This window comes from Suricata suricatta, chromosome 9 (genome assembly GCF_006229205.1).
Source record: "Suricata suricatta isolate VVHF042 chromosome 9, meerkat_22Aug2017_6uvM2_HiC, whole genome shotgun sequence".
In the NCBI taxonomy this organism is placed as follows: domain Eukaryota; kingdom Metazoa; phylum Chordata; class Mammalia; order Carnivora; family Herpestidae; genus Suricata; species Suricata suricatta.
Genome location: NC_043708.1, coordinates 9,844,145 through 9,869,119, shown reverse-complemented (window position 1 = coordinate 9,869,119; position 24,975 = coordinate 9,844,145). Strand labels below are relative to the sequence as shown.

Here is a 24,975-nt window from a genome sequence, read left to right as displayed (position 1 = left end):
ACACATAAGGAATGTATTTATTAAAGCAGCATTTAAAATAGTAAAAATATGGAAGCAAAATTAAGATCTAACATTGGCATATTGTTTTTTTAAAACTTTTTACATTTGCGTATAGTCGAGACACAATGATACATTAGTTTCTGGTGTACAATGTGATGATTCCACAAGTTTATATGTTACACGGTGCTCACCCCTAAGACATTTACCTTCTGTCACCATACGATACTGTTACAGTATCATTGACTATATCCCTTATGCTGTGCCTTTATTTTTGTGACTTCTTCATTTCATAACTGGAAGACTGTGTCTCCCACTCCCTTCATTTTGTATACCCTCACCTCTCTCTCCTCTGGGTCCCATCAGTTTGTTCTCTGTTTATAGGTCTGCTCCTGCTTTTCAGTTGTTTGTTTATACTTCCTTGTTATTTTAGAGTCCACATGTGAGTGAAATCATTTGGTATTTATTTTACTCAGTCTGCCTTATTTCACTTAGCATTATACCTCTAGGTCCATCCATGTCTCAAATGGCACAATCTCATCCTTTTCGTGGCTGAATAATATTCCACTCCACATCTTCCTTCTCCATTTTTCTATGGGTGGACATTTAAGCTGCTTTCATATCTTGGCTATTATAAATAATGCTGCAGTAAACGTAGGGGTGCATATGTCTTTTTGAATTAATGGTTTGTTTTCTTTGGGCAAATACCCAGTAGTAGACTTTTTGGATTATACAGTGTTTCTGTATTTAGTTTTTTGAGGGACCTCCACACTGTTTTCTACAGTGACTGTACCAGTTTACATTCCCACTAACATGATACAAGGGTTCCTTTTTCTCCACGTCCTCACCAACCCTTTTTATTTTTTGTCTTTTTATTTTTAGCCATTCTGACAGGTGTGAAGTGATATCTCATTGTGGTTTTGACTTCTATTTCCCTGATGATGAGTGATGTTTAGCATTTTTTCATATGTTGGTTGGCCATCTGGATGTCTTCTTTGGAAAAGTGTCTATTTGTGTCTTCTGCCCATTGTTAGATTTTTTTTGTGTGTGTTGACCAACATTAGTGTATTGTTTAAATAAAGTAAGGGACATCTATGAAATAGACTATTATATGGCTACCACATCAAGTTTTCAAAGAGTAACTAATTAGAAATGTTTATGATGGATTTAATTTAAAAGCAGGTTAGAAAAAACTATCTCAGCCTTATGAAAATTATATGTATATGTGTATGCTATGTGTGTTCAAAACACATTGGAAGGAAATATCAGTGGTGGCTGTTTTCACAGATGGAGGACAGGAGTTAGGACTATGTGATTTTTGTTAATTTCTATTTTCCAAGCTTTCGACACTGAGCATGTGTCTAAGAATCTAAGAAACATAACTTTAAACTCAGACAAAAGTTTCAAGGAAGAATTGGATATGATCCACTTGCATTCATGTGTTTGAGTCTAGAGTACCTTTTCAATACCTTATCTTCAGTTTCCTATTGAAATAAATATAGGCCTTCAGAAACAAGTGGAGGTTGGCTCTTTGTTTTTTCTTTTTTTTAAACAACACACCACGGTTATACATATGTTTTGCAAAGTAGAAAAGAAAAATGGTGGATTGGAAATTATATGCTTTGTTTTATAAGTGTAGACGGCTCCCTAAGGTAATGCTGTATTTTAAGGCTTTTATTAGATGTAGATCCTGTCTCTGGAGCAAAAGTAACTGAATATTAGTAAATTCTTTGCTCTTATTCTTTGAAATTCAAAGTGAAAAGACAAATATTGAATAATGCTCCTGGTAATTATTTTCTTTGACATTTGCCTAGTTGAAATGATATAAAATACTGCCTGTGAAAGAATCAAATCCCCTTCAAGAAACTAAAGAGCAGAGTACATGCTCCTGTTTGCATGACGTGTGAAAGGTCAGAGAAAATGGAATAAATCGGAGGGAAATCCTTTCTTGCGCCAAAGGATTAATATTCCAAAAGCAAGAACACAATAACCTTTTATAATTCCTTCACTCGATTTAAATTAAAAGAAGAAAACCTTAGGACATATGAAATGCTTGGAGAACACTCTGACAGAACCGCCAATGACCTCATTTTACTGTTTGTTACCCTGTCAGAGGACCTGACAGGCGTAACGTTACAGAAGAGATAGAAGGTGATGCAGTGCAGGGCTGTGCAGATGTACATGAATATGGGAAATGAGAGCCACTGGTGAGCTCGTTACGTATATAATGTTCCAGATCTTCTAAAAGAAAGCTGAGAAAGGCCTTAGCGTAGTATTCAGATGGTTTCAAAGACGGCCTCCTTTTGATCCGCATCCCACCCGGCCTGATGTGTGGGTTTGCTCGCACAGCCTTGATGCGGCCGCCGGCTCGGTTTCCTTTTCTTTGCTTATAATCCTGAGGTCGCTGCACTGCCCGAGGCAGGCTGATGTCCTTTAATGACCAGAGACACAAGTGTGCTTTCTTTGCCTTTAAAACTTCCCAAACATGCTGCCAGTGCGTGTGGGGAAGCTGATCATCTCTCTCTCTCTCTCTTTTTTTTTTTCTTGCTTTATCCCTAGCAAGAACGCAGCCATCACACATTTATCTATTTAATAGTGCGCCCGCTGCGTGTAAGGAGTTAAATTGTAAGTGACTTGAATATGAAACCTTTTGGCCCTTTCAGCAAACATGATGTTTGCTTATATACTTTTCTTTTTTGATGGAAAAAGATTTGAGATTCTGGTGTTAGAATTAGGTGGCATGTGTTTTATGTGTATCTAGGACTCCCAGAATGATAAGGGTTACTGTAGTTTTAAGGTGGTTCAGGTCATAAGGACTCTGATCCTAATGGCTTTACAGAGGATAAATCTGTGTATACAGACCAGTTTACATTTTTTTAATGTTTATTTATTCTTGAGAGAGACGGGAGGGGCAGAAGCAGGAGGAGACACAAAATCCAAAGCAGACTCCAGGCTTTGAACTGTCAGCACAGAGCCTGATGCAGGGCTCGAACCCACGAACCCAGAGATCATGACCTGAGCTGAAGTCAGACACTTAACTGGTGCCCTCAGACCAGTTTATAAACAAGCAGACAGGGGTGGCTCAGTCGGTTGAGTGTCCTACTCTTGGTTTTGGCTCAGGTCATGATCTTACAGTTTGTGGGTTTGAGCCCCACGTCGGGCTGTGTGCTAATGGTGCAGAGCCTGCTTGGGATTCTCTCTCGCGCTTCCTCTCTCTCTGTCCCTCCCCTGCTTGTACTTTCTCTCTTCCTCTCTCAAAACAAAAACAAAAACAAAAACAGAAGCGCATTGAGGAGGGCACTTGCAGGGGCGAGCACCGGGTGTTGTCCGTAAGCGATGAATCATGGGAATCTACTCCCCAAACCAAGAGCACACTGTGTACACTGTATGTTAGCCAACTTGACAGTAAATTGTATTAAAACAAAAACAAAGAAACAAAAACAAGCCACCAAAAATCAGATCACTCAGTGGAAAAAAAGCATGTTAACTCTGCCTATCCTCAGTGGCCCCTGTTTCTTAGCTCTTTACCACAAACCTTTTATCAATTTTTGTCCGAACTGCGGGCAGACGGTGACGGACTGTGGAGAGTAAGGCAGTGAGTCAGAACTCCAGAATCTGAAATGACTCGTTAGTAAACAGCGTGAAGTCACAACAAGGCAGTGCCCGCAGTCAGGGCCAGACCGAAGGCGGCGGCTCCGAGGGCCCAGCCGGCCTGTCCTTGTGTTTCAGTGTGGGACAGCCGCGATGGAGTGTGTGAGGCAGTACATCAGCGAGGTCCTGGACTTCATGGCGGACATGCACACCCTCACCAAGCTGAAGGTAAGAGGCCTGCTGACTGCTCGCTGCTCCGTGCGCAAGACACAGGGGCGGTTTTAGGGAATCACACAGACCGATGGGATTTATTGTTACCTGGGTGACGGCCGTGGTGCTCCTAACAAGACCCTGTCTTGGGAGCCTGGAGAACTGAGTTCAGGCTGTGCGAGAGGGAAAAGAGAAAGGAGAGGCTGTTCACGCGCAGGAGTTTTGTGCTCGGCTCTACTTTTGCCATTCATTCAGTTCTCCCGGTGCCCGTTAAAGTGTCCCCATCCCAGAGATTTAGAAACTGAGGCCTGGGTGGCGCAGCGATTCGTGCTCAGGGTGGCGCTCCTGGTAAGCAGTGGAGTCAGGGTTGGCCTAAGACTGTCGTGGCTCTAGATCGTTCTCTTTTCATGATGCCATGTGGTGTCACTGAACTAACTACCTTTGAGCCTCCCTTCCCTCGTTTGTGACGCAAGCCTAATATCTACCTTTGCCGGCTCTTATGAGGTTTGATGTGGCTCAGTGCATGCAAAGAGACCTTTGTAAGCCGGAACACAGTATGCAAACATAAGCCTTTCATGGTTATCTGCATCAAAGCTCTCTTCTTCAAGAAAATAATTAAAGACAAGGGACGGAGCAAACTCTGATTTGCAAGTGGGCCAGATCCCAGGGAGGTTGTGGAGCTTATTGACTGAGTGCTTCGCAGGGTGGGGTGACTTGCTGATGTAAGTCAACTTCCCTGCCATGAGTGGACTAGGGAGCCAAAGGATTGATAGTCGGAGAGATTTGGGGAAGACCCTGGACAGCGGGCAGAAGAGAATCCAAGCGCGGGCCAAGGAGCAGCCAGATGGCAGCCTGGCACGGAACGGTCCCTTTCTGATAGATAAGATCTGGTCGTCCCAGAAGCTCATCAGCTACAAGTGAGGTTCCTCCACCACCCAACTCAGTTTCTAGACTCTGCTCAGGTGATCCAAGTTCTTCCTGGGATAGCGATGGATTTGCAAATGCTAGGTGGCAAGTAGAACTGGAATTTAAACTGGTAACTGCTCACAGTCTCTGGACCTGGCATTCCAGAGTCAGCGCCCCTGGCCCTTGACCACGTGCTGGTTACGGAGCACGGAATCTGGTTGCCCACGCTCCGATGGCTTTGGCATCCAGTGTCAAGGACAGGAGATCTTGTTACCGAAACACTTTAGCTAGCTTTAGAACCACTTTCAAAATACAGAGAAAAACAGAAAGAAGGGTACATGGTGATCAAAGGTCGGGGACCGGAGACATAATCCAACCCTCTGATTTCACGTAGATTAGGAGACAGATCAGAAAGGCCAAGGGGCAAGTGACCTAAACTGGGGCTGAAGCCTAGATCTCAGTTTCCATTTCAGTGCTCTTTCCACTAAGCCACACTGAGAAAAGGAACTTTTCTACATTAATTCAACAAATATGTACTGAGCACCTCTAATGTGCCTGGCATTGTTCTAGGCATGTAGGGATACAGTGAGCAAAAAGACACAGTAACCATGATCATTTAATTTACAGTATGGTAGTAGGGTGCCAATTTATGGAAATCTCATACAAGGTAAAGAAAAATTGTGACTTTCTTAATTGGTGTGAAGAAGGGGTACTCAGTGGTCTAGGAGCTTCTCATAGGTCAGGGAAGTCTTCCTGGAGGAAGTGACACTTGAGCCAAAATCTGAACAGTGAATAGCAGTTAATTAGGTGAAGAGAGTCAGGAACCGTGTTTTGGGCAGAGAGGCCAGCTCGAGCAAAGGCCGGTAATGGGAGGGAGCCAGTGTAGAGGGGATAAAGAGGTAAGATGCAAAAGTCTCCAGTTGCTAGATCATTCTAGGCTTTTTAGGCCATGCTAAGGAAATCCCTGCCCAGCCCCCCCACTTTAGCCTAAGAACAATGGGGAACTATTGCAGAAGCTTAAGTGGATTGCATACTTGGGAGTGGTGACAGGAGGTGGGAGTGACATCCTGATCTTTTTAAAGAGCAACTAAGAATTTTCCAGGTACTCTGCCAAAGCCATGAAAATGCTATTTGTTTTTGCAGAGCCACATGAAGACGTGTTCCCAGCCTCTGCACGAAGACACCTTTGGCGGACACCTCAAAGTTGGGCTGGCTCAGATCACAGCCATGGAAATCTCCCGGGGCAACCACAGAGATAACAAGGCCGTGACTCGCTACCTGCCCTGGCTCTATCATCCGCCCTCTGCAATGCAACAAGGGTAGGGCCCTTGGTAGAGCGGTGAGGGTCCTGAAGTCAGGGAACTGCCCCGAGTTTTCTGGGACTCTGTAAGAGCAAGTGAATGCCTTGGAGATTTATGGGAGTGCTGTGTGATTGGTGGGGGCGGGGGGTGAGGGGGTGAGCTGCATTTCCGTACTTACTGACCTGGTGGCAGTTTTTGAACACGAGCACGTCATGCTGTGCTGCCAGTAACAGGAACCTGCCCTCTTATGAAAACCTCAGCCACATCCTGATGGATGATGAAAACCTGGAGCTTAGAAGTGCAATATTAACTCTTAATTTCAACTAGTTAAATAAATCAATAGGTATTTATTGAGCACTTACATAGCTTCTGCCTTCCGCTTACATGTGGATTGCAGCTGGAACAGAATCCCTAGCAGGATGAAATAGAGCACAGGGAGGCGGAGAAGGGAGGGGCCATGGGTGCTCTCGGTGAGCCCTCCGTTTTGCAGGGTCAGCTCCCTGGCCTGAGGGAAGGAAGGCTTGCAGTTGGGGCGAGGAGGGCGGTGGGAGACAATGACTGCAGGGGAGGAAGATGGGTGGCTGTGTGTTAGGTCTCCGCCTCTATTCCTTCCCCTCTAGGGGACATGTCAGACTTTCTAAGGAGCAGAAAGAGTTTAGACAAAGGAGCTAGTCAAAAAGGCAGCCAGGTTGGTGGAAGAATGATTTTTAATCCCGTGTCACCAGAAGCTGCTCTTTGCTCAAGCGGCTAAGGTCCCGGCTTAGAGCGTGCGAGCAGAAAAACAGATACATCATTCTGTTGGCACTGTCACCTGGGTGTTTTATTGTATGTGATCGCCTATAAAACTGCACTTTTAACGCCATCCGTAAGCAGCTGGTGAGCGCCCAACAAGACAGAAACCATAAAAATCGCCTCTAACACTTCCTTCTACTCGATAGGCCAAAAGAATTCATCGAGTGTATCTCCCGCATCCGCCTGCTGTCCTGGCTACTGCTGGGCTCCCTCACTCATAACGCGGTATGTCCAAACGCCTCCTCCCCGTGCCTGCCCATCCCTCTGGACGCCGGCTCTCACATTGCAGACCATCTCATTGTCATCCTGATTGGATTTCCAGAGCAATCGAAGGTGAGCCATTTCTGCACCCTGAAGACCATAGGCATCGAAACTGCTAATGGAAACCCTTATCAGCCTATTAGGTTTCTTCTGAGAAGAAAAGGCATCTTATCACTTGCCCTCCTGTGGATGTCAGGAAAGCAACTTTGGGCTAGTGCCTTAATTACAGTTGTCTAAATTCCCCTGCACTATCTTTTCTTGCCCCTTAAATTGTATTTGTTTACTTTTATAAAGATAAATTTTGGAGGCAAGCAAGAGTCAGCTTCCTAGGCATCTCTGCCTCAAAATAATGAAGAGAAATAAAAGGCTAGGAATATAATAAAAATCCCCTGATCAGTTTTTGGAACCGAATATGAATTGGAGGGAAATTTATGCTCTAATTTTTCATGCACCGTCTTTCCAACTCACATCTCTAGAGATAGATACATAAAGATACAAAATGAAAATAAGAAGCCCAGTTGGGAACTCACTAAAGTGCTCGGTTGGTCGCTCCCTGGAATCATCCACACAGAGGAACTTTGTAAATTGTAGACAGATGATGTGCTTAAGGGAATAAAGTAAACCCAAGGCAGGCAGCAGTCAGGAGCCAGTGTAAGCAAACCAGACACACTGGTCCTAATCAGCTACGAGAAGCCAAGGGCCCTTCACAAGCTGAGGCAAGTTCTGGGAAATCAGGGTGGGTTTGGGAGCAGCGGGGATGAGGTCCAGGGCAAGCTGACTCTGTGATAAAGTAGAGAACCATCCAAATGGCCTAAGTGATGTTTGCAAAAGGGATCAGACAGTCAGGTCCTAGTATTTAAAGCCAGAGCTGTGTTTGATTCCTAATGATGGTACTTTGTAATTTCTGACCTTGACCTTGTGACCTCTCTGAGCTCTAGTTTTTCACCTGTAAAAGAGACAAGGGGATGCTTTGAGAATTACGGACCTTTGGAAATAGTCTTTAGCACAGTGTCTGGGACCTCGTAGGTGCTTGCTCAGTCAGTGGTCACTGCTAGTAGTTATAATGTCTTTGCTGCTGCCGTTTCTCCTACTGGTAATAGTATAATTAGTGAGTGCTGGGCAGTGCGTTCCAACATGCCACCTGATTCCTCCTAACCCCAGCTCTTTGAGGAGGGTGCTGTCCTCCCCATGTTTCAGGTGGGGAAGCACCTCGACACGGTAGAATGATTGTTCTCCCCCATCTAGTTTAGTGATGAGAGCGTCATTGTCATGCACAGGCACAGGGGTGGGTAGTGCTCTGCAGACTAAGGTGCCTTTTCTCTGGAAAGATGCTTTGCTCTCTCAGCACACTCCCACTGACAGCGAAAAGCAGATTGCTTACGGTGGTGAATCACGAATCTGTAACTCACAGAGCACTGCTTCAGCCTCTGATCTCTGGAAGTAGGTGTGCTGTGGCCATGCCTCTCAGGAGGCTGAGGCCGTGCAGGACGGGCCCCGTGGAGCACTGTAGCCCACTGAAACGTAACGGCTCCTGTCTCCTCCTTTTCAGACCTCCGTGCTGCATATGTGTTCTCTCTTCCACGCATTTATCTTTGCTCAGCTCTGGACCGTATATTGCGAACAAAGTGCCGTAGCTACCAACGTCCAAAGTCAGAATGAATTCAGCTTCACGGCCATCCTGACCGCGCTGGAGTTTTGGAGCAGGGTGACACCCAGCATCCTTCAGCTGATGGCTCACAACAAAGTGGTGAGTCCACGAATAGGTTTCCCGTCTTGGATAAAAGGTGTAACCTGCACCCGGGGCTCGCATTACCTGTTCTTTAAGAATCTCAATTGTAATATATCAATGGATTGGTGGGTTTTTATATTATAATCTGGGTGTTCTGCTTGTGAAATAAATTTGATGAAGAACAGAGCAAACAAATAAATTTAGTAAAAACAACTTTTGTTTGCTCTGCTTAGGGCCAAGAAAAAGTTTATATGAAACTTCTACCTGTAAGGGCTGTTTTGTTTAATTATAAAGTCAAAAGGAGATTCATGTTATTTTTGGATTCCAAGGCAGTTTGGAAAACTCCTAGCCACTTGGATCACCCTTGGGTGGCCTTGGAGAGCAGACCAACCACACGTGTTCATTCCAACCAGGGCTCAAACCCTGGAAAGAGCCTCACCTTTTTGAATTGCCCAGGAACACCTATAATCTCCCGCCACCCTCAGTCTTCAAATCCAGTTCAGCTTTAACTCAGACGGCTCACCAAGAGAGGGGCTACTCTAAACCTCACTGGAAAGTATCTGAGGTATTGTTAGCAGGGGTCCACTTCATTGAACAAGCTTGGGTTAGCCTTTGAAGTCAGGCTTGGAAGGTGTATGGAAGAAATTTACAAGGAAGTCCTTTGTTACTTTGGAAGAGGATTCTCAGTGGAGAAAGCAACAGTTAGTATCTTGGTTATGGGGGCTTTATCAGGTGAATTCTCCTCTGTGAGGGGCAGGAGATCTAGAAGAACATCATAATGATGATGCCAGTGTGCCCAGAAACCCAGCAAGGCCCCGTCCACAAAAGACATAAATGACTTTTGATTGATTGATACTACTCTACGAAACATTTTCTTCCAGCTCTAATTGGAAAGGGGATTATAGGTTTCCTTTGGTGAAGCACTTTCTTTTCTTTAGAGAAGCAGATGTTACAAGAAAATTCTGTATGGAGAGAGGTATTTTAGTTCAGTTTAGAGGAAATTTATGTGACAATTTTAGGGTGCACAAACAGTTCTCAGAAACATTCATTGGATCATAGAGTCTGAGACTAAAGAAGAGTTTGGAGATCAAGGATTCTGTTATTTTACAGACAACGAAACTGGGAACTTAGAGATTCGGTTTTCTTCTGTTGTCATTAGTTTTTTGACACCATTAATACCTCTGCTCCAAATCTCTGTGATATGTAAACATTAGAAAGGAATCTGTTACAAATGAGTTTTGTACAAGTAATGCTCCTAATGGATTTGAATTCATTTTATTCTGGAAAGTGTGTTAAACTATATACTCCAGTCTGGTAAAATCCCCTTGGAGTGTTTAAAATCCAGCCTTAGGAATTTCTGATCAGGGACTTTTGAACTGTTAATCAATGTGACTACCCTATTCCATAGAGAACAAGTCACAAAGACAGGTGTGTAATAAATTAAACAGCCACCCCAGGTGAAGAAATTGTGGAAAGAGGGTCAAGATGGAAAAAAGGACATAAGCCCAAATTTCATAGTTGGATGGAAGGAACCAGAAGACATTTATCCTCTGGTATGAATCACAGTGCAGTGCAGATTAGCGAGATCAATACCGGAATTGCATTGGCAGCCCTAAGTTAGGTAAGGAAGGCATGATAGTTGACGTTTTTAAAGTCACTTTCTAGTTGAAGTTTTAGAGGCGAATAAACACTACTTCTTGTGGTCATTGTGCCCAATGCCTCGCGGGCACGTGACATGGGTCTTCGGTGGCTGCTGGCTGCAGACTAGCTTTCAGGGTTTCTGCGTTACTGGGAGTGGAATTGATTTTCGTGTTTGTCGTTTCAGATGGTAGAAATGGTGTGTCTCCATGTGATTAGTTTAATGGAGGCATTGCAAGAATGCAATTCAACAATTTTTGTCAAGGTAGGAAAATCTTATGATTTTTATAAGACTATTTCTTGCTGCTAAAAACAAGTGTGGATTTACTGGGAATGTGCCTTTGAAAAGGAAAAGAAAACTGATTGAATGTGACAGTCAGAGTTGTGGGCTGGAGGACTCAGGCCCATGGGACAACCCTTCACCAAATGGTTATCGTGTTAGTTTTGCTCTTGCTCTACCACTGCGACCAAGTCTACCTGGGACCCTGATTGCATGTGAACACAAGTAATTAAAATATTACTGGGGAACGTCGATCTGAAAATGACCTTATGGCCACAGAAATTGATTGGTGGTGCCTCACCTTGCAAGATATCCAGAAAACCAAGGAAAATAGTCTTTAATTGTTTGACTTGGTAGCTAGTACTTTCCTCTAAGGTAACTTAATTTCATTTCTAATATTACTGTTCTAAATCACCGTGTAGTCTATGGGTGTAATTTAAGTATTTGTTATCTGTCCAAGGACATCAGAAACATACTAGTGTGATAAAAATTCGAGTAAAGGAGAACTTGGTTTCTCACTTACAGATTTTAATTTGTCCTTCCTCTACCTGTCCTGCTCCCTGTTTACCTGTCATGTCTGGATTCCAGTGGCTCAGCCCTCGCCACCACCCCCACCACACAAAGTGGGTCAGCTCGGCACCTTATAACTTGCTGTTTCATTCTTTGGTTGTCTCTGTTCTTCAGTAAAGGTCACCCGTCAAGTTACCTCACACAATGCTGGAGAAAAGCAACCCAGTGTCAGGGAAAGTTTGGCTGTTGTCCAAACACTGCAAGGCAGCGGTTCAAGTCGGGTAGAGAGAGCTTTTCTAGCTTGATGGTCAATAGCAAAACCCAGCACCATGACAGAAATGATCTGACTGACGCTCGGATGATCATACCTGATTTTCTTTTTTACAGCTTCATCGAAGTATAATTTATATACAGTAAACTATGCATATTTAAAATGTACAAGTTGATAAGTCTTCACATAGATTATATCCGTGAAAACATCACCATAATCAAGTTAGTGAGCATGTCCCGCACACCCCTAAAGGTGTTCCGTCTTCTTTCTAGTTGCTCTCTTCCACCACTCTTGTATTCCACACCTCTGTCCCCAGGCAGTTACTGGTCTGTTTTCTGTCACTGAGGGCTACTTTGCATTTTCTGGAATTTTATATAAATGGATGGACACAATTCTTAGGCTTTTTTCCTTCCTTCTCTCATTCAGAATAACATTGAGATTAATCCATTTTGTTGCATGTATCAATAGATCATTTCTTTTTCTCTCCGAGTAGTATTCCATTGTATGGATATGTCACCTTTTTAAAATAATTTTTAAGTTTATTTATTTATTTTGAGAGAGACAGAGTGTGAGCAGGGGAGGGTCAGAGAGAGAGGGAAGGAGAGAGTCCCAAACAGGCTCTGCAGGGGCTTGAACTCATGAAACTGTGGGATCATGACCTGAGCTGAAATCAAGAGGCGGACGCTTGACCAACTGAGCCACCAGGCGCCCCATGGATATATCACCTTTTGATTTTCCATTCATCATTGCATGGACATCTGGGCTGTTTTCAATTTAGGGCCATTACAGATAAACCTGGTATGAACATTCATGTACAAGTCTTTGTGTAGGTATGTGCTGTCATGTACATTGGGTAAAGACCTAGGAGCAGAATGACTATATATAAACCCATATATGTGTATAAACCCCAGCAATGTATGAGCATTTCAGTTCCTGCACGTCGTTGTCAATACTTGGTGTAGTGAGTCTTTCACTTTAGACATCTTAAGAATTGCATATTGGTATCTCAACATGGTTTTAAATTGCATTTCCCTATTGACAGTTGATGTGAAGCAGCTTTTCACGTGCTTATCTGCCATCCATGTATCTGCCTGATGAAGTGTCTGTTAAAATTATTTGTGCATTTATTATAGGGTTGGATTTTTTTCCCCTTATAATTACATTTTAAGGTAAAGTCCTTTATCAGATGTGTGATAATGCAAAGATTTTCCCTGAAGTTGTCTGTTCATTATCTTAGGGATGTCTTGTGAAGAGCAGGAGGTCTTAATTTTGAAGAACTACCATTTAGCCAATTTTTTTTTTTTTTTATGGATCATGCTTTAAGGTTGTATTTTTTAAATCTTTGCCTAATCCAGGGAGAACTGAGGTCTTAAACAACATTGAATCTTCCAGTTCACAAGCACAGTGTATCTCTCTGGTTTTTTTTTAAAGCTTTTCCAGCAATATTTTAGAGTTTTCTATATACAAGACTAGCATACTTTTGTCAGATTTGTCCCTATATTAGCATAACCCTAGGGTATTATAAATGATAAGCTTTTATATTTAAATTTCTGATTGTTCATTTCGAGTATTTAGAAACATAACTGATATTGTATTGATCTTCTAACCTGAAAACTGTTCAATTCATCTATTAGTGCTAGTAGCATTTTTGTAGATCTCATCAGCTTTACTGTACAGACGATTATGTCATGTGCCAAAGAAGGCAGCTTTATTTCTTCCTTTCCTGTCTTTCTACCTTTTATTTCTTTGCCTTGTCGCATGCTCTGGCTTGATCCTCTAGTGCAAGTTGAATAGAAGTCATGAGAGTCAAAAACCTTGTCTTGTTCCTGATGGTAGGAAGAGCGCCTCCGTCTTTCCTCATTAAATATAAATTTTAGCTGTCAGATTGTCATAGATACCCTTTGTCAGACTAAGGTTCTCTTCTATTCCTGGTCTGCTGAGGCTTTTTGTCAGGAATAAATGTAGGACTTTTCAAATACTTTTTCTACATCTGAGTATTCTTTTTTGACTGATAACAAGGTGAATTTTATGGATTTATTTTTGAATGTTAAACAAATCTTGTATTCCTGGGAGAAGCCATACTTGGTTGTGATGTGTATTATCCTTTTTATGTCTTGCTGAATTCTATTTGCTAACATTTTTTAATAGTTTACTGTCAAATTGGTTTCCATATAACACCCAGTGCTCTTCCCCACAAGTGCCCTCCTCCATCACCACCACCTCTTTCCTCCCCTCCCCCTCCCCCTTCAACCCTCAGTTCGTTTTCAGTATTCGATAGTCTCTCAAGTTTTGCATCCCTCTCTCTCCCCAACTCTCTTTCCCTCTTCCCCTCCCCCTGGTCCTCCATTAGGTTTCTCCTGTTCTCCTGTTAGACCTATGAGTGCAAACATATGGTATCTGTCCTTCTCTGCCTGACTTATTTCGCTTAGCATGACACCCTTGAGGTCCATCCACTTTGCTACGAATGGCCAGATTTCATTCTTTCTCATTGCCATGTAATACTCCATTGTATATATATATCATATCTTCTTGATCCACTCATCAGGTGATGGACACTTAGGCTCTTTCCATGATTTGGCTATTGTTGACAGTGCTGCTATGAACATTGGGGTACATGTGCCTCTATGCGTCAGCACTTCTGTATCCCTTGGGGAAATCCCTAGCAGTGCTATTGCTGGTCATAAGGGAGTTCTATCGATAGTTTTTTGAGGAACCTCCACACTGTTTTCTAGAGCGGCTTCAGCAGTTTACATTCCCACCAACAGTATAGGAAAGTGCAGTCTCTCCACACCCTCACCAGCATCTGTAGTCTCTTGATTTGTTCATTTTAGCCACTCTGACTGGCGTGAGGTGGTATCTCAGTGTGGTTTTGATTTGTATTTCCCTGATGATGAGTGACATTGAGCATCGTTTCATGTGCCTGTAGGCCATCTGGATGTCCTCTTTGGAGAAGTGTCTGTTCATGTCTCCTGCCCATTTCTTCACTGGGTTATTTGTTTTTCAGGTGTGGAGTTTGGTGAGTTCCTTGTAGATTTTGGATACTAGCCCTTTATCTGATATGTCATTTGCAACTCTCTTTTCCCATTCTGTCGGTTGCCTATTAGTTTTCTTGATTGTTTCCTTTGCAGGGCAGAAGCTTTTTATCTTGAGGAGGTCCCAATAGTTCATGTTTGCTTTCATTTCCTTTGCCTTTGGGGATGTGTTGAGTAGGAAATTACTGCGGTTCAGGTCAAGGAGGCTGTTTCCTACTTTCTCCTCGAGGGTTTTGATGGTTTCCTGTCTCACATTCAGGCCCTTTAGCCATTTTGAGTTAATTTTGTGTGTGGTGTAAGAAAGTGGTCTAGTTTCATTCTTCTGCATGCTGCTGTCCAGTTCTCCCAGCACCACCTGCTAAAGAGGCAGTCTTTTTTCCATTGGATACTCTTTCCTGCTTTGTCAAAGATTAATTGATCATACATTTGTGGGTCCAGTTCTGGGTTCTCTATTCTATTCCATTGGTCTATGTGTCTGTTTTTGTGCCAATTCCATACTGTCTTGATGATGACAGCTTTGTAGTAGAGGCTAAAGTCTGGGATTGTGATTTGCTAACATTTTAAAATAATTTTTGCATTGATGTTCATGAAGGATGTTAGGCTGTAAATTTCTTTTCTTGTAATAACTGTTCTTGGTTTTGGTATCAGGGTAATGATGGCACCATATAATGATTTGGGTAGTATTCTTTCCTCTTCTGTTTTTTTTTTCTTTAATAATTTATTGTCAAGCTAGCTAACATACAGTGTAGTCTTGGCTTCAGGAGTAGATTGCTGTAATTCATTCCTAACATACAACACCCCGTGCTCATCCCAATAAGTGCCCTCCTCAATGCCAATCACCCATTTCCCCAGCCCCCACCCACCTGCCACCTCCATTAACCCTCAGTTTCTTCTCTGTATTTAAGAGTCTCTTCTGGTTTGCCTCCCTCTCTGTTTGTAGTTTGTTTTTCCTTCCCTTCCCCTATGGTCTTCTGTTAAGTTTATCAAATTCCACATGTGAAAAAAAAACATATGATATCTGTCTTTCTCTGACTGACTTATTTCACTTAGCATAATACCCTCCAGTTCCATCCACATTATTGCAAATGGCAAGCTTTCATTCTTTTTCATCACCAAGTAGTATTCCATTGTGTATATAGATCTCATCTTATTTATCCATTCATCAGTTGATGGACATTTGGGCTCTTTTCATAATTTGGCTATTGTTGATAGCACTGCTCTAAACATGGGGGTGCATGTGCCCCTACGAATCAGCACTCCTGTGTCCTGAGATAAATTCCTAGTAGTGCTATTGCTGAGTCATAGGTAATTCTTATTTTTAATTTTTTGAGGAACCTCCACACTGTTTTCCAGAATGGTTTCACCAGTTTGCACTCCTACCAACAATGCAAAGGGTTACCCTTTCTCCACATCATTCCCAACATCTGTTGTTTCCTAGGGTGTTTATTTTAGCCACTCTGACCAGTGTGAGGTAGCATCTCAGTGTGGTTTTGATTTGTATTTCCCTAATGATGAGTGATGTTGAGCATCTTTTCATGTGTCTGTTTGCCATCTGGATGTCTTCTTTGGAAAAGTGTCTATTCATATCTTCTGCCCATTTCTTCACTGGATTATTTGTGTTTTGATTGTTAAGTTTGTTAAGTTCTTTATAGATTTTTGATACTAACCCTTTATCTGACATGTCATTTGCAAATATCTTCTCCCATTCTGTTGGTTGCCTTTTAATTTTGTTGATTGTTTCCTTTGCTGTGCAGAAGCTTTTTATTTTGATGAGGCCCCAATAGTTCAATTTTGCTTTTGTTTCACTTGCCTTCGAAGACATGTCAAGTTAGAAGTTGCTGCGGCTGAGGTCAAAGAGGTTGTTGCCTGTTTTCTCCTCTAGGATTTTGAAGGTGTCCTGTCTCACATTTAGGTCTTTCACCCATTTTGAGTTTATTTTTGTGTGTGGTGTAAGAAAGTGATCCGGGTTCATTCTTCTGCATATTGCTGTCCAGTTCTCCCAATACCATTTGCTAAAGAGACTGTCTTTTTTCCATTGGATACTCTTTCCTGCTTTGTCAAAAATTAGTTGCCCATATATTTGTGGGTCCATGTCTGGTTTCTGTTTTCTATTGCATTGGTCTATGTTTCTGTTTTTGTGCCAGTACCATATCTTCTTGATTATAGCATTGTAGTATAGGCTAAAGTCTGGGATTGTTATGCCTCCAGCTTTGGTTTACTTTTTCAACATTACTTTGGCTTTTTGGGGTCCTTTGTGGTTCCATCAAATTTTAGGATTGTTTGTGGTAGCTCTGAGGAATGCTGGTGCAATTTTCATTGGGATTGCATTGAATATATAGATTGCTTTGGATAATTTGTTTTTCCAACCCATGAGCATGAACTGTTTTTCCATTTCTTTGTGTCTTTTTCAATTTCTTTCATAAGCTTTCTATAATTTTCAGCATACAGCTCTTTTACCTCTTTGTTTAGGTTTATTCCTAGGTTTTTTATGGTTCTTGGTGCAATTATAAGTGAGATTGGTTCCTTGGTATTTCTTTCCTTTGCTTCATTATGGGCATATAGACATGCAACTGATTTCTGTACATTGATGTTATATCCTGTGACTTTGCTGAATTCATATATCAGTACTAGCAGTTTTTTGGTGGAGTCTTTCAGGTTTCCCATGTACAGTATCATATCATCTGTGAAAAGTGAAAGTTTGACTTCTTTGCCAATTTAGATGCCAAGTTGGCTATACGGACTTTCTTTTGACATCCAGTAACATGATAGATGGTTCTCCATCCCCTTTCAATCTGCAGGTGTGCTCAGATCTAAAATGATTCTCTTAAAAAATAAAAATAAAGTAAAACAAAATGAGTCTCTTGTAGGCAGCATATAGGTGAATCTTTTTTTTTATTATTCATTTTGATACCCTGTGTCTTTTGATTGTGGCATTTAGACTATTTACATTCAGAGCGATTATTGAAAGATAAGGATTTAGTGTCACTGTTACCTGCAGGTTTTGTGTTTATGGTGATGTCTTTGGTCTTTTGTAGTCCTTGGTGCTTTTCACCCACAGAATCCCCCTTAGGATCTCCTGCAGGGCTGGTTTAGTGGTCACAAAGTCCTTCAGTTTTTGTTTGTCTAGGAAACTCCTTATCTCTCCTTCTATTCTGTACGACAGGCTTGCTGGATAAAGAATTCTTGGTTGCATAGTTTTCATATTCAGCACATTGAATATTTCCTGCCACTCATGTCTGGCCTGCCAAGTTTCAGTGGACAGGTCTGCTTCTACCCTTACGTGTTTGCCCTTGTAGGTTAAGGGCTGTTTGTCCCTAGCTGCTTTCAGAATTCTCTCTTTATCTTTGTATTTTGCCAGTTTCACTATGATGTGGCGTGGTGTTGACCTGTTTTTGTTGATTTCGAAGGGAGTTCTCTGTGCCTCCTGTACTTGGATATCTGTTTCCTTCCCCAAATTAGGGAAGTTCTCAACTATAATTTGTTCAAATAAGCCTTTTTCTCCTTTCTCTCTCCTCCTCTTCTTCTGGAACTCCTACGAAACAGGTATTATTTCGTTTCATGGAATCAGTTAGGTCTCTAGTTATCCTCTCATGGTCTAGTAATTTCTTTTCCCTCTTGTTTTCAGCTTGATCATTTTCCATAATTTTATCTTCTATTTCACCCATTCTCTCCTCTGCTTCTTCCACCCTTGCTGTCACTGCATCTAGTTTATTTTGCATCTCATTACAGCATTTCTTAATTCATTGTGACTACTTCTTAGGTCCTTGATTTCTGCAGCAATAGATTCTCTGCTGTCTTGTATGCTTTATTCAAGCCCAGCTATTAGTCTTATGACTATTTTTCTAAATTGTTGTTCAGATTGTTCAGATATATTGTTTATTTTTTTTAATTTTTTAATGTTTATTTATTTATTTATTTTTAAATAGTTTATTGTAAAATTGGTTTCAGATATATTGTTTATATCTGTGTTGAGCACAATTCTCTGGCTATCATTTCTTCCTGGAATTTCTTTTGAGGAGAATTCTTCTGTTTCATCATTTTGGCTAGGCTTCTGTCTTTTCCATGATTTAATAGCTTGTTTTGTGTCCCGCACCTGCATGTACTACTATATTAAAGAAGGGGTCTACACTGTCCTGGGCCTGGCACTTCGGTTCAGTGTTTTTGGATCTGTTGCGTGCACTCTATTGTTATGTCTTTTGCTGCTCTGTCCACTGTTTGTGGTGGTGGATTGTTTGGACCTTCCACCAAGTATGCTTTGATTTGTTCGTTGAAGTATCCCTGGAAAAAAGAAAAACAAGGTGTGGGAGATGGGGACACTTTATCCCATACAAGAAGAGAAATGAAAGGGGGAAATTTTTTTTAAAAAACAGGCAAAGAATCAAAGAAACTATAAGACTTAATCCAGAGAGGGAGAGAGAGAGAGAGAGAGAGAAAGGCGTGGGAACAAAAGTGTAAAAAGAAAAGAGAAAAAATTACTGATTAAAAAAATTTTTTTTATGATTATTTATTTTTAAGAGACAGAGAGTGTAAAAAGAATAGATAAAAGGTGTAAAAAGATAGAGAAAAAATTCCTGATTTAATAAAAGGTTTTTTTATGATTATTTATTTTTTATAGACAGAGACAGAACATGAGAGGGGGAGGGGCAGAGAGAGAGGGAGACAGAATCCTAAGCAGGCTCCAGGCTCCAAGCTGTCAGCACAGAGCCCGACATAGGCCTCGAACCCACGAACTGTGAGATCATGACCTGAGCCTAAGTCAGACACCTGACTGAGCCACCCAGTTGCCCCTCAAAATTCCTGATTAAACAAACAACTGAAAGAAAGAAAGAAAGAAAGAAAGAACGAACGAACCAATGGAAGGAAGGAAGAAAAAGAAAAGAAAAAAAGAGAAAGGAAGGAAGGAAGAAAGAAAAGAGAAGAGAAGGGAGGGAAGGGAAGAGGAGGAGAGGAGAAGGGAATGGAAGGGAAGGGAGGAAGGGAGGAAGGAAGGAAGGAAAGAAGAAATATAATAGGAATTGATCAAAAATCAAATCAGAAACTATGAGCCTGATTCCAAAGGAAAGAAAACAAGAAAGGAGGAGGGTAGAAAGAAAAAGAGGGGAAAAGAGAAGAAAAGGAAAGAAAAGAGGAGAAAACATAATTTAAAAATTTTTTAAAAAACAGACTAACATACAAAACCACAGGACAGCTGTCTGTTGGTGCCTGGGCTGGGGGGCTGTGATGGTCTGGAGGAGGGGCCGCCTGGTTAGGTCAATGTCATTCTCACTCTGGTAGGTAAGCAGCTCCCAGGCACAGAGAGGTGGGGTTTGGTGTGAGCAGGACCCACCTCCACTGGGGACCACTGTGCTGTTCCCTGAAGCCCCACCATGTTGCCTATGGGGAGAAAAATGGGGACACCCCAACCTCTCCTCCCCAGACCAGGTGTCTCAAACCACGCTGTTCAGGCAGCCCTGGTAGCTCGGGCAGCGGGCCTGCCCTCCTAGGCGCTTGGCTGGGATTCAAATCCTGATGTCTTAAAGGATTCCACACCCCGTGGACCCTGTGGTAGCGCCACGCTGTGCAACCAACAAAGGGCCTGTGGCTGGTGCCTGCGGGGTCTTTTGTCATTGGAGGGGGGGGCACTATACCCTCCTCCCACAGTACTCGAGGCTGGGGACTACTCTCTCCCAGCGTGTCCCCCGAGATCGCCCCGGCACCCCGGGGCCGGCTCCCTACCCCACCAGGTGCACGCACACGGCGGCAGCTCCGGTCCAGGGAAAGTCGCGCACCCCTGAAAACTCCAGTCTTTAGCTCCTAAACCTATTTGCAAAGTAGAAACTGGCTCTCTCCCTATTTTTCGCTCCTCAGTCCATGGTCCAGAGAGGTTTTTCTCTTGTCCAAACACAAAACCAGACTTCCACATTTTCTCTTTCCCTCCTTTTGTCTCTCCATAGAAGGGGTTTCCCCTCTTTGTACCCATGACACCTGTTTTCTCTCCCAGTTCGTAAACAGGCTCCTCTGTCCCACCAAGCTCTGTCCACCTGCGGAGATCTTTCTGTCACTCCACAGCCTGTATTCTTGGATATTCCAAGTGTTCTGACCTCAGTACAGCTGTTGGAGGAACGAGGGAAGTTCTGGTCCCCGAACAAATCGGTCCTCTTAATTCCGGATTCTCCTCTTCTGTTTCCTGGAAAAGTTTGTGTAGATTGGTTACTATTTTCCCCTTAAATATTTGGTAGGATTCACCAATGGAACTGCCTGGTCTTGAAATTTTCTTTGCAGAAGGGTTTTAAATTATGGATTCAATTTTTAAAAATAGGTATAGTGCTATTTAAATTATCTGTTTTTTTCTTGAATCATCTTTGGTGTAGTATCAAAGAATCTGTCCATTTCTTCAAAGTAGTCAATTTTACTGGCATGAAATTGTTCATAATATACTTTTAATATCTGCAGGATCAGTGGTTATGCTACCTCTTTAATTCCTGACACTGAGGATTTGTGATTTTTTTTTGTCTGTCTGTATAGAGACAGATCAATTTTAGTGAGCTTCTGATTAAAACACTATAATAACTGGGTTTTGCGGTTGTTTTCATTGATTTTTCTCTTTCATTTTGTTTCATTCATTTCTGCTTATTATTTTCTTTCTTCTGATTACTTTAGATTTAATTCACTCTTGTCTATTATAAATAATACCGTTGTTTTCTAAGTTTCCACCTAAGCACTGGGTTAACCATATCCCACCATTTGATATTCTGTGTGGTCATTTACATTCAGTTCAAATTTAAAAAAAATTTAATGTTTATTTTGAGAGAGAGAGGGAGAGAGTGTGTGTGTGCACATAGGCAGGGGAGGGTCAGAGAGAGAGGGAGACACAGAATCCGAAGCAGGCTCCAGGCTCTGAGCTGTCAGCACAGAGCCTGATGCAGGGCTTGGACTCACAAAACTGCAAGACCATAACCTGAGCCGAAGTTGAACACCCTTAACCAACTGGGCCACCCAGGCGCCCCAGGAGTTTTAATCCCATTTGTGTTCAGAGAACATACTACATATAATTTGAGTCATCTTAAACTTATTGAGACTTGTCATGCCCCAGAATATAGTTGTTCTTGGTAAATGCTCTGCGTGCACTAGAAAAGAACATGCCTTCTGCTGTTGTCAGGCATAGTTTCCTATGCCAGTTGGTTCAGGCTTATTGACAGTGTTGCTCAAGTCTTCCACTTTCTTCCTTATGTCTGTCTGCTTATTCTGTCAACTCTTGAGAAAGGGGTATTGATAGATCTCTGCAATTGTGGATTTCTTTATCTTTTCAGGTTTATCAATTTTGCTTCATGTGTTGTGAATCTGTTATTAAGTGCATACATGTTTAGGATTATTATGTCTTTTTTTATTTTTTAATGTTTTTTATTTATTTTTGAGAGACAGAGAGAGACAGCGTGAGCAGGGAGGGTCAGAGAGAGGGGGAGACACAGAATCTGAAGCAGGCTCCAGGCTCTGAGCTAGCTGTCAGCACAGAGCCCAACGCGGGGCTCAAACCCACGAACCGTGAGATCTGACCTGAGCCGAAGCTGGATGCTTAACCGACTGAGCCACCCAGGCGCCCCTTATTATGTCTTCTTAATGACATGAATTTTGAAATAGTTGTCTTAATCTTCATTACTATTCCTTGCTGTGAACCGTACTCTGATGTTAATAAACATAGTCCAGTTTTCTTTTGACTAGTGTTAGGGTGGTATATCTTTTTCCATTCTTTAACTTTTTACCCTATTTGTGTCTTTGTATTTCAAATATATTCCTTACAGGCAGCATATAGCTGGGTTTTGCTTTTCTTTTAAATCCAGTCTGACAATCCCTTCCTTTTAATCGGGGTCTTTAAACCATCTTCATTTAATGTGTTTTGTGCCGGGTTGTTGGGCCTAAATCTGTCACCTTGCCATTTGTTTTCTATAGTTCCCATCTGTTCTTTGTTTCTTATTCTCTTTATTTTTTTGGCCTTCTTTTGGATTGAGTTTTTAACGATTAAATGTTGACTATAATTTCCTCTTCTTTTTCTAGCTTCTTAGGATGGAAGCTAAGGTTGTTGTTTTGAGAAACCTCTGTTCTTTCATCAATGTTTAATGTACTGAATTTCTTCTTTTAGCTGCATTCTTCCAAATTTTTATGTGTTCTCATTTCCATTCAGTTCAAAATACTTTCTCTTCCTTTTTGGTTTCTTCTTTTCCCACAAGTCATTTAGAAGTAGCAGTGTGTTTTTTAGTTATCTTATTAGCTATATGTCTTAGTATTTTTGTGCTTGATTTAGAGTTCATAGTATCCATTTCTGACTTACCACCTTCAAGTAATATCCTACGACTTCATGTATAGTATAAGAACATACAATGGTGTACATCCATTTCCAGCCTCAGCTTTGTGCTCTTACTGTCTTCCATATGTTTATAACATATTTAGAAGTAAACCAAACCATATATTGTTATTATTTTTGCTTTAAACAATTATCTCTTAAAGAGACATAAAATTTTTTCAGTATTCATTTATATTTGCTATTATTGCCATATTTTATATTTGCTATTTTCAACGTTTTTCATTCCTTTTATAGATCTAAACTTCTTTCTTCTGCTCAAAGGACTTCCTTTATTTCTTTTTTTGGCATTTTATTTGTTTTTGAGAGTGCGAGCAGGGGAGGGGCAGAGAGGGAGGAGAACAGAGGATCTGCAGCAGGCTCCGAGCTGACAGCAGTGAGCCTGATGTGGGGCTTGAACTCACGAACCATGAGATCATGATTAGAGCTGAAGTCGTTGCTCAGCTGACTGAGCCACCCAGGGGCCCCTCCTTTACTATTTTTTTTTCTGTTGATGATTACATAATATTTATTGCTGTTTAGGATCAACAATTTCTAATGATACTTTATATTGAAATATACTTCTTGAATATTATTATTTTACTTCAAGTCTAATTTTAGTTCCAGAGAAGGCAGTGCTATCTTAAAGGCTCGGATGAGGTTTTCTTCTTCTCTTACTCCAGGAAGGTCACTTAACAACAAATATTTGAGGCTTCTTAAGTGATATAAAGCAGTGATGCCTTATTCTGTGACATTCCCACATGAAATTATTTCCATTTCCAGTACACTCTTTTGTAAATTTTCAAGTTTACCAAGTTTCTCCAAACAGTTATCCACGATATAATGACACTTGCACAGCCTTATTTTTTCAACATGCTGTAGGCCGTCCGGGTCATCAAAGCCAATGTTCATAATACAAGAGTTGGTGGCATCAATTGCCTGAATCTTTTTTTGTTTTTTGTTTTTTTTAAATTTTTTAATGTCTTTATTTTACTTTGAGAGACAGAGCAGAGAGCAAGCAAGGGAGGGGCAGAGAGAGAGGAAGACAAAGAATCTGAGCAGGCTCCAGGCTCTGAGCTGTCAGCACAGAGCCTGATGCAGGGCTCGAACCCACGGACTGTGAGATCAGGACCTGAGCCAAGTCAGATGCTTAACCAACTGAGCCACCCAGGTGCCCCCAATTGCCTGAATCTTGTATTTGCCCAGAGGTCCTGTCGGGAGGTTGTTGTAGTCCTTGTGTCCCCTCTCCTGGCCGTGGTAGCCCACAATGGCCCACAGCACAGCAGTCACTCCGATGCTGCCCTGTTGGGTCCCACATCCCTGATGTGTTCATAATCCACTTTATTAAATACTGCATTCCACCAGCCCCATAAGTATCTGCAGTCACATGACCAAGGGAGTTTTTTCAAGCCACACAACTGCTGGGAAATTTTTCCAAACAGCATCATTTGATGGCATTGGAGGGAGGGAGGGAGCGAGCTAGCATGCCCCGCATCTACGGTGCTGCCGGCCTGCCCTTCCCCTCCCTTACTATTTCTTATGCAGGTCTGCTGACGATTAATTCCTTCAGCTTTTGTGTGTGAGAAAGTCTTTATGTTGCCTTTGTTTCTGGAGGTATTTTCACTGGGTATTGAATTCTAGGTTCCGTTGTTTGTTTTCAGCGCTGTAAAGATGTTTCTCCTCTGCTGTCTTCTTGCTTCCATTGTTTCCAACAAGAAATCTGTATTATTCAATCTTTTTTTTCTTCTGCATGAATATATGGCTTTTTGGGTTTGGGTTTTTTTTTTTTTTTGGTCTCTTCTAAGATTTTCTCTTTACCATTATTGTTAAGCAATTTGATGACGAAACACCTAGGTAGTGATCTTCGTGTCTTTACGCTTGAGTTTGTTGGACTTCTTCCATCTGTGGGTTTATAGTTTCCTTTATATTTGGAAAATTATCAGCTATTGTTTCTTCAAATATTTTCTTCTCTGCCTCTACTTGACACACTCTATATTTCCTCTACTTTCTTGACCCTATTGAATATACTTCTAATAATAGTTCTAATGTCCTTCTCTATTAATTCTGTTACCTGTATCATTTGGGGGTCTTTTCCAGTTGATTGATTTTTAGTCTCATTATAGGTCACCTTTTCCTGATTCTT

General features: G+C 41.7%; 1 protein-coding gene and 1 pseudogene across 3 annotated transcripts in view; one reads left to right on the top strand and one right to left on the bottom strand.

Annotated features, from left to right (window-relative positions):
- UNC79 (unc-79 homolog, NALCN channel complex subunit) overlaps positions 1-24,975 on the top strand; it is a 258,645-nt gene that overhangs the window by 226,636 nt on the left and 7,034 nt on the right. For all 3 annotated transcript variants that reach the window (XM_029952060.1, XM_029952061.1, XM_029952059.1), the window contains 5 exons: positions 3,727-3,816; positions 5,848-6,023; positions 6,944-7,130; positions 8,608-8,805; positions 10,613-10,690. In XM_029952060.1, coding sequence (XP_029807920.1) covers positions 3,727-3,816; positions 5,848-6,023; positions 6,944-7,130; positions 8,608-8,805; positions 10,613-10,690 — 729 coding nt within the window. The remainder of the gene's footprint in view (positions 1-3,726; positions 3,817-5,847; positions 6,024-6,943; positions 7,131-8,607; positions 8,806-10,612; positions 10,691-24,975) is intronic.
- On the bottom strand, positions 23,418-24,289 carry LOC115302058 (annotated as a pseudogene).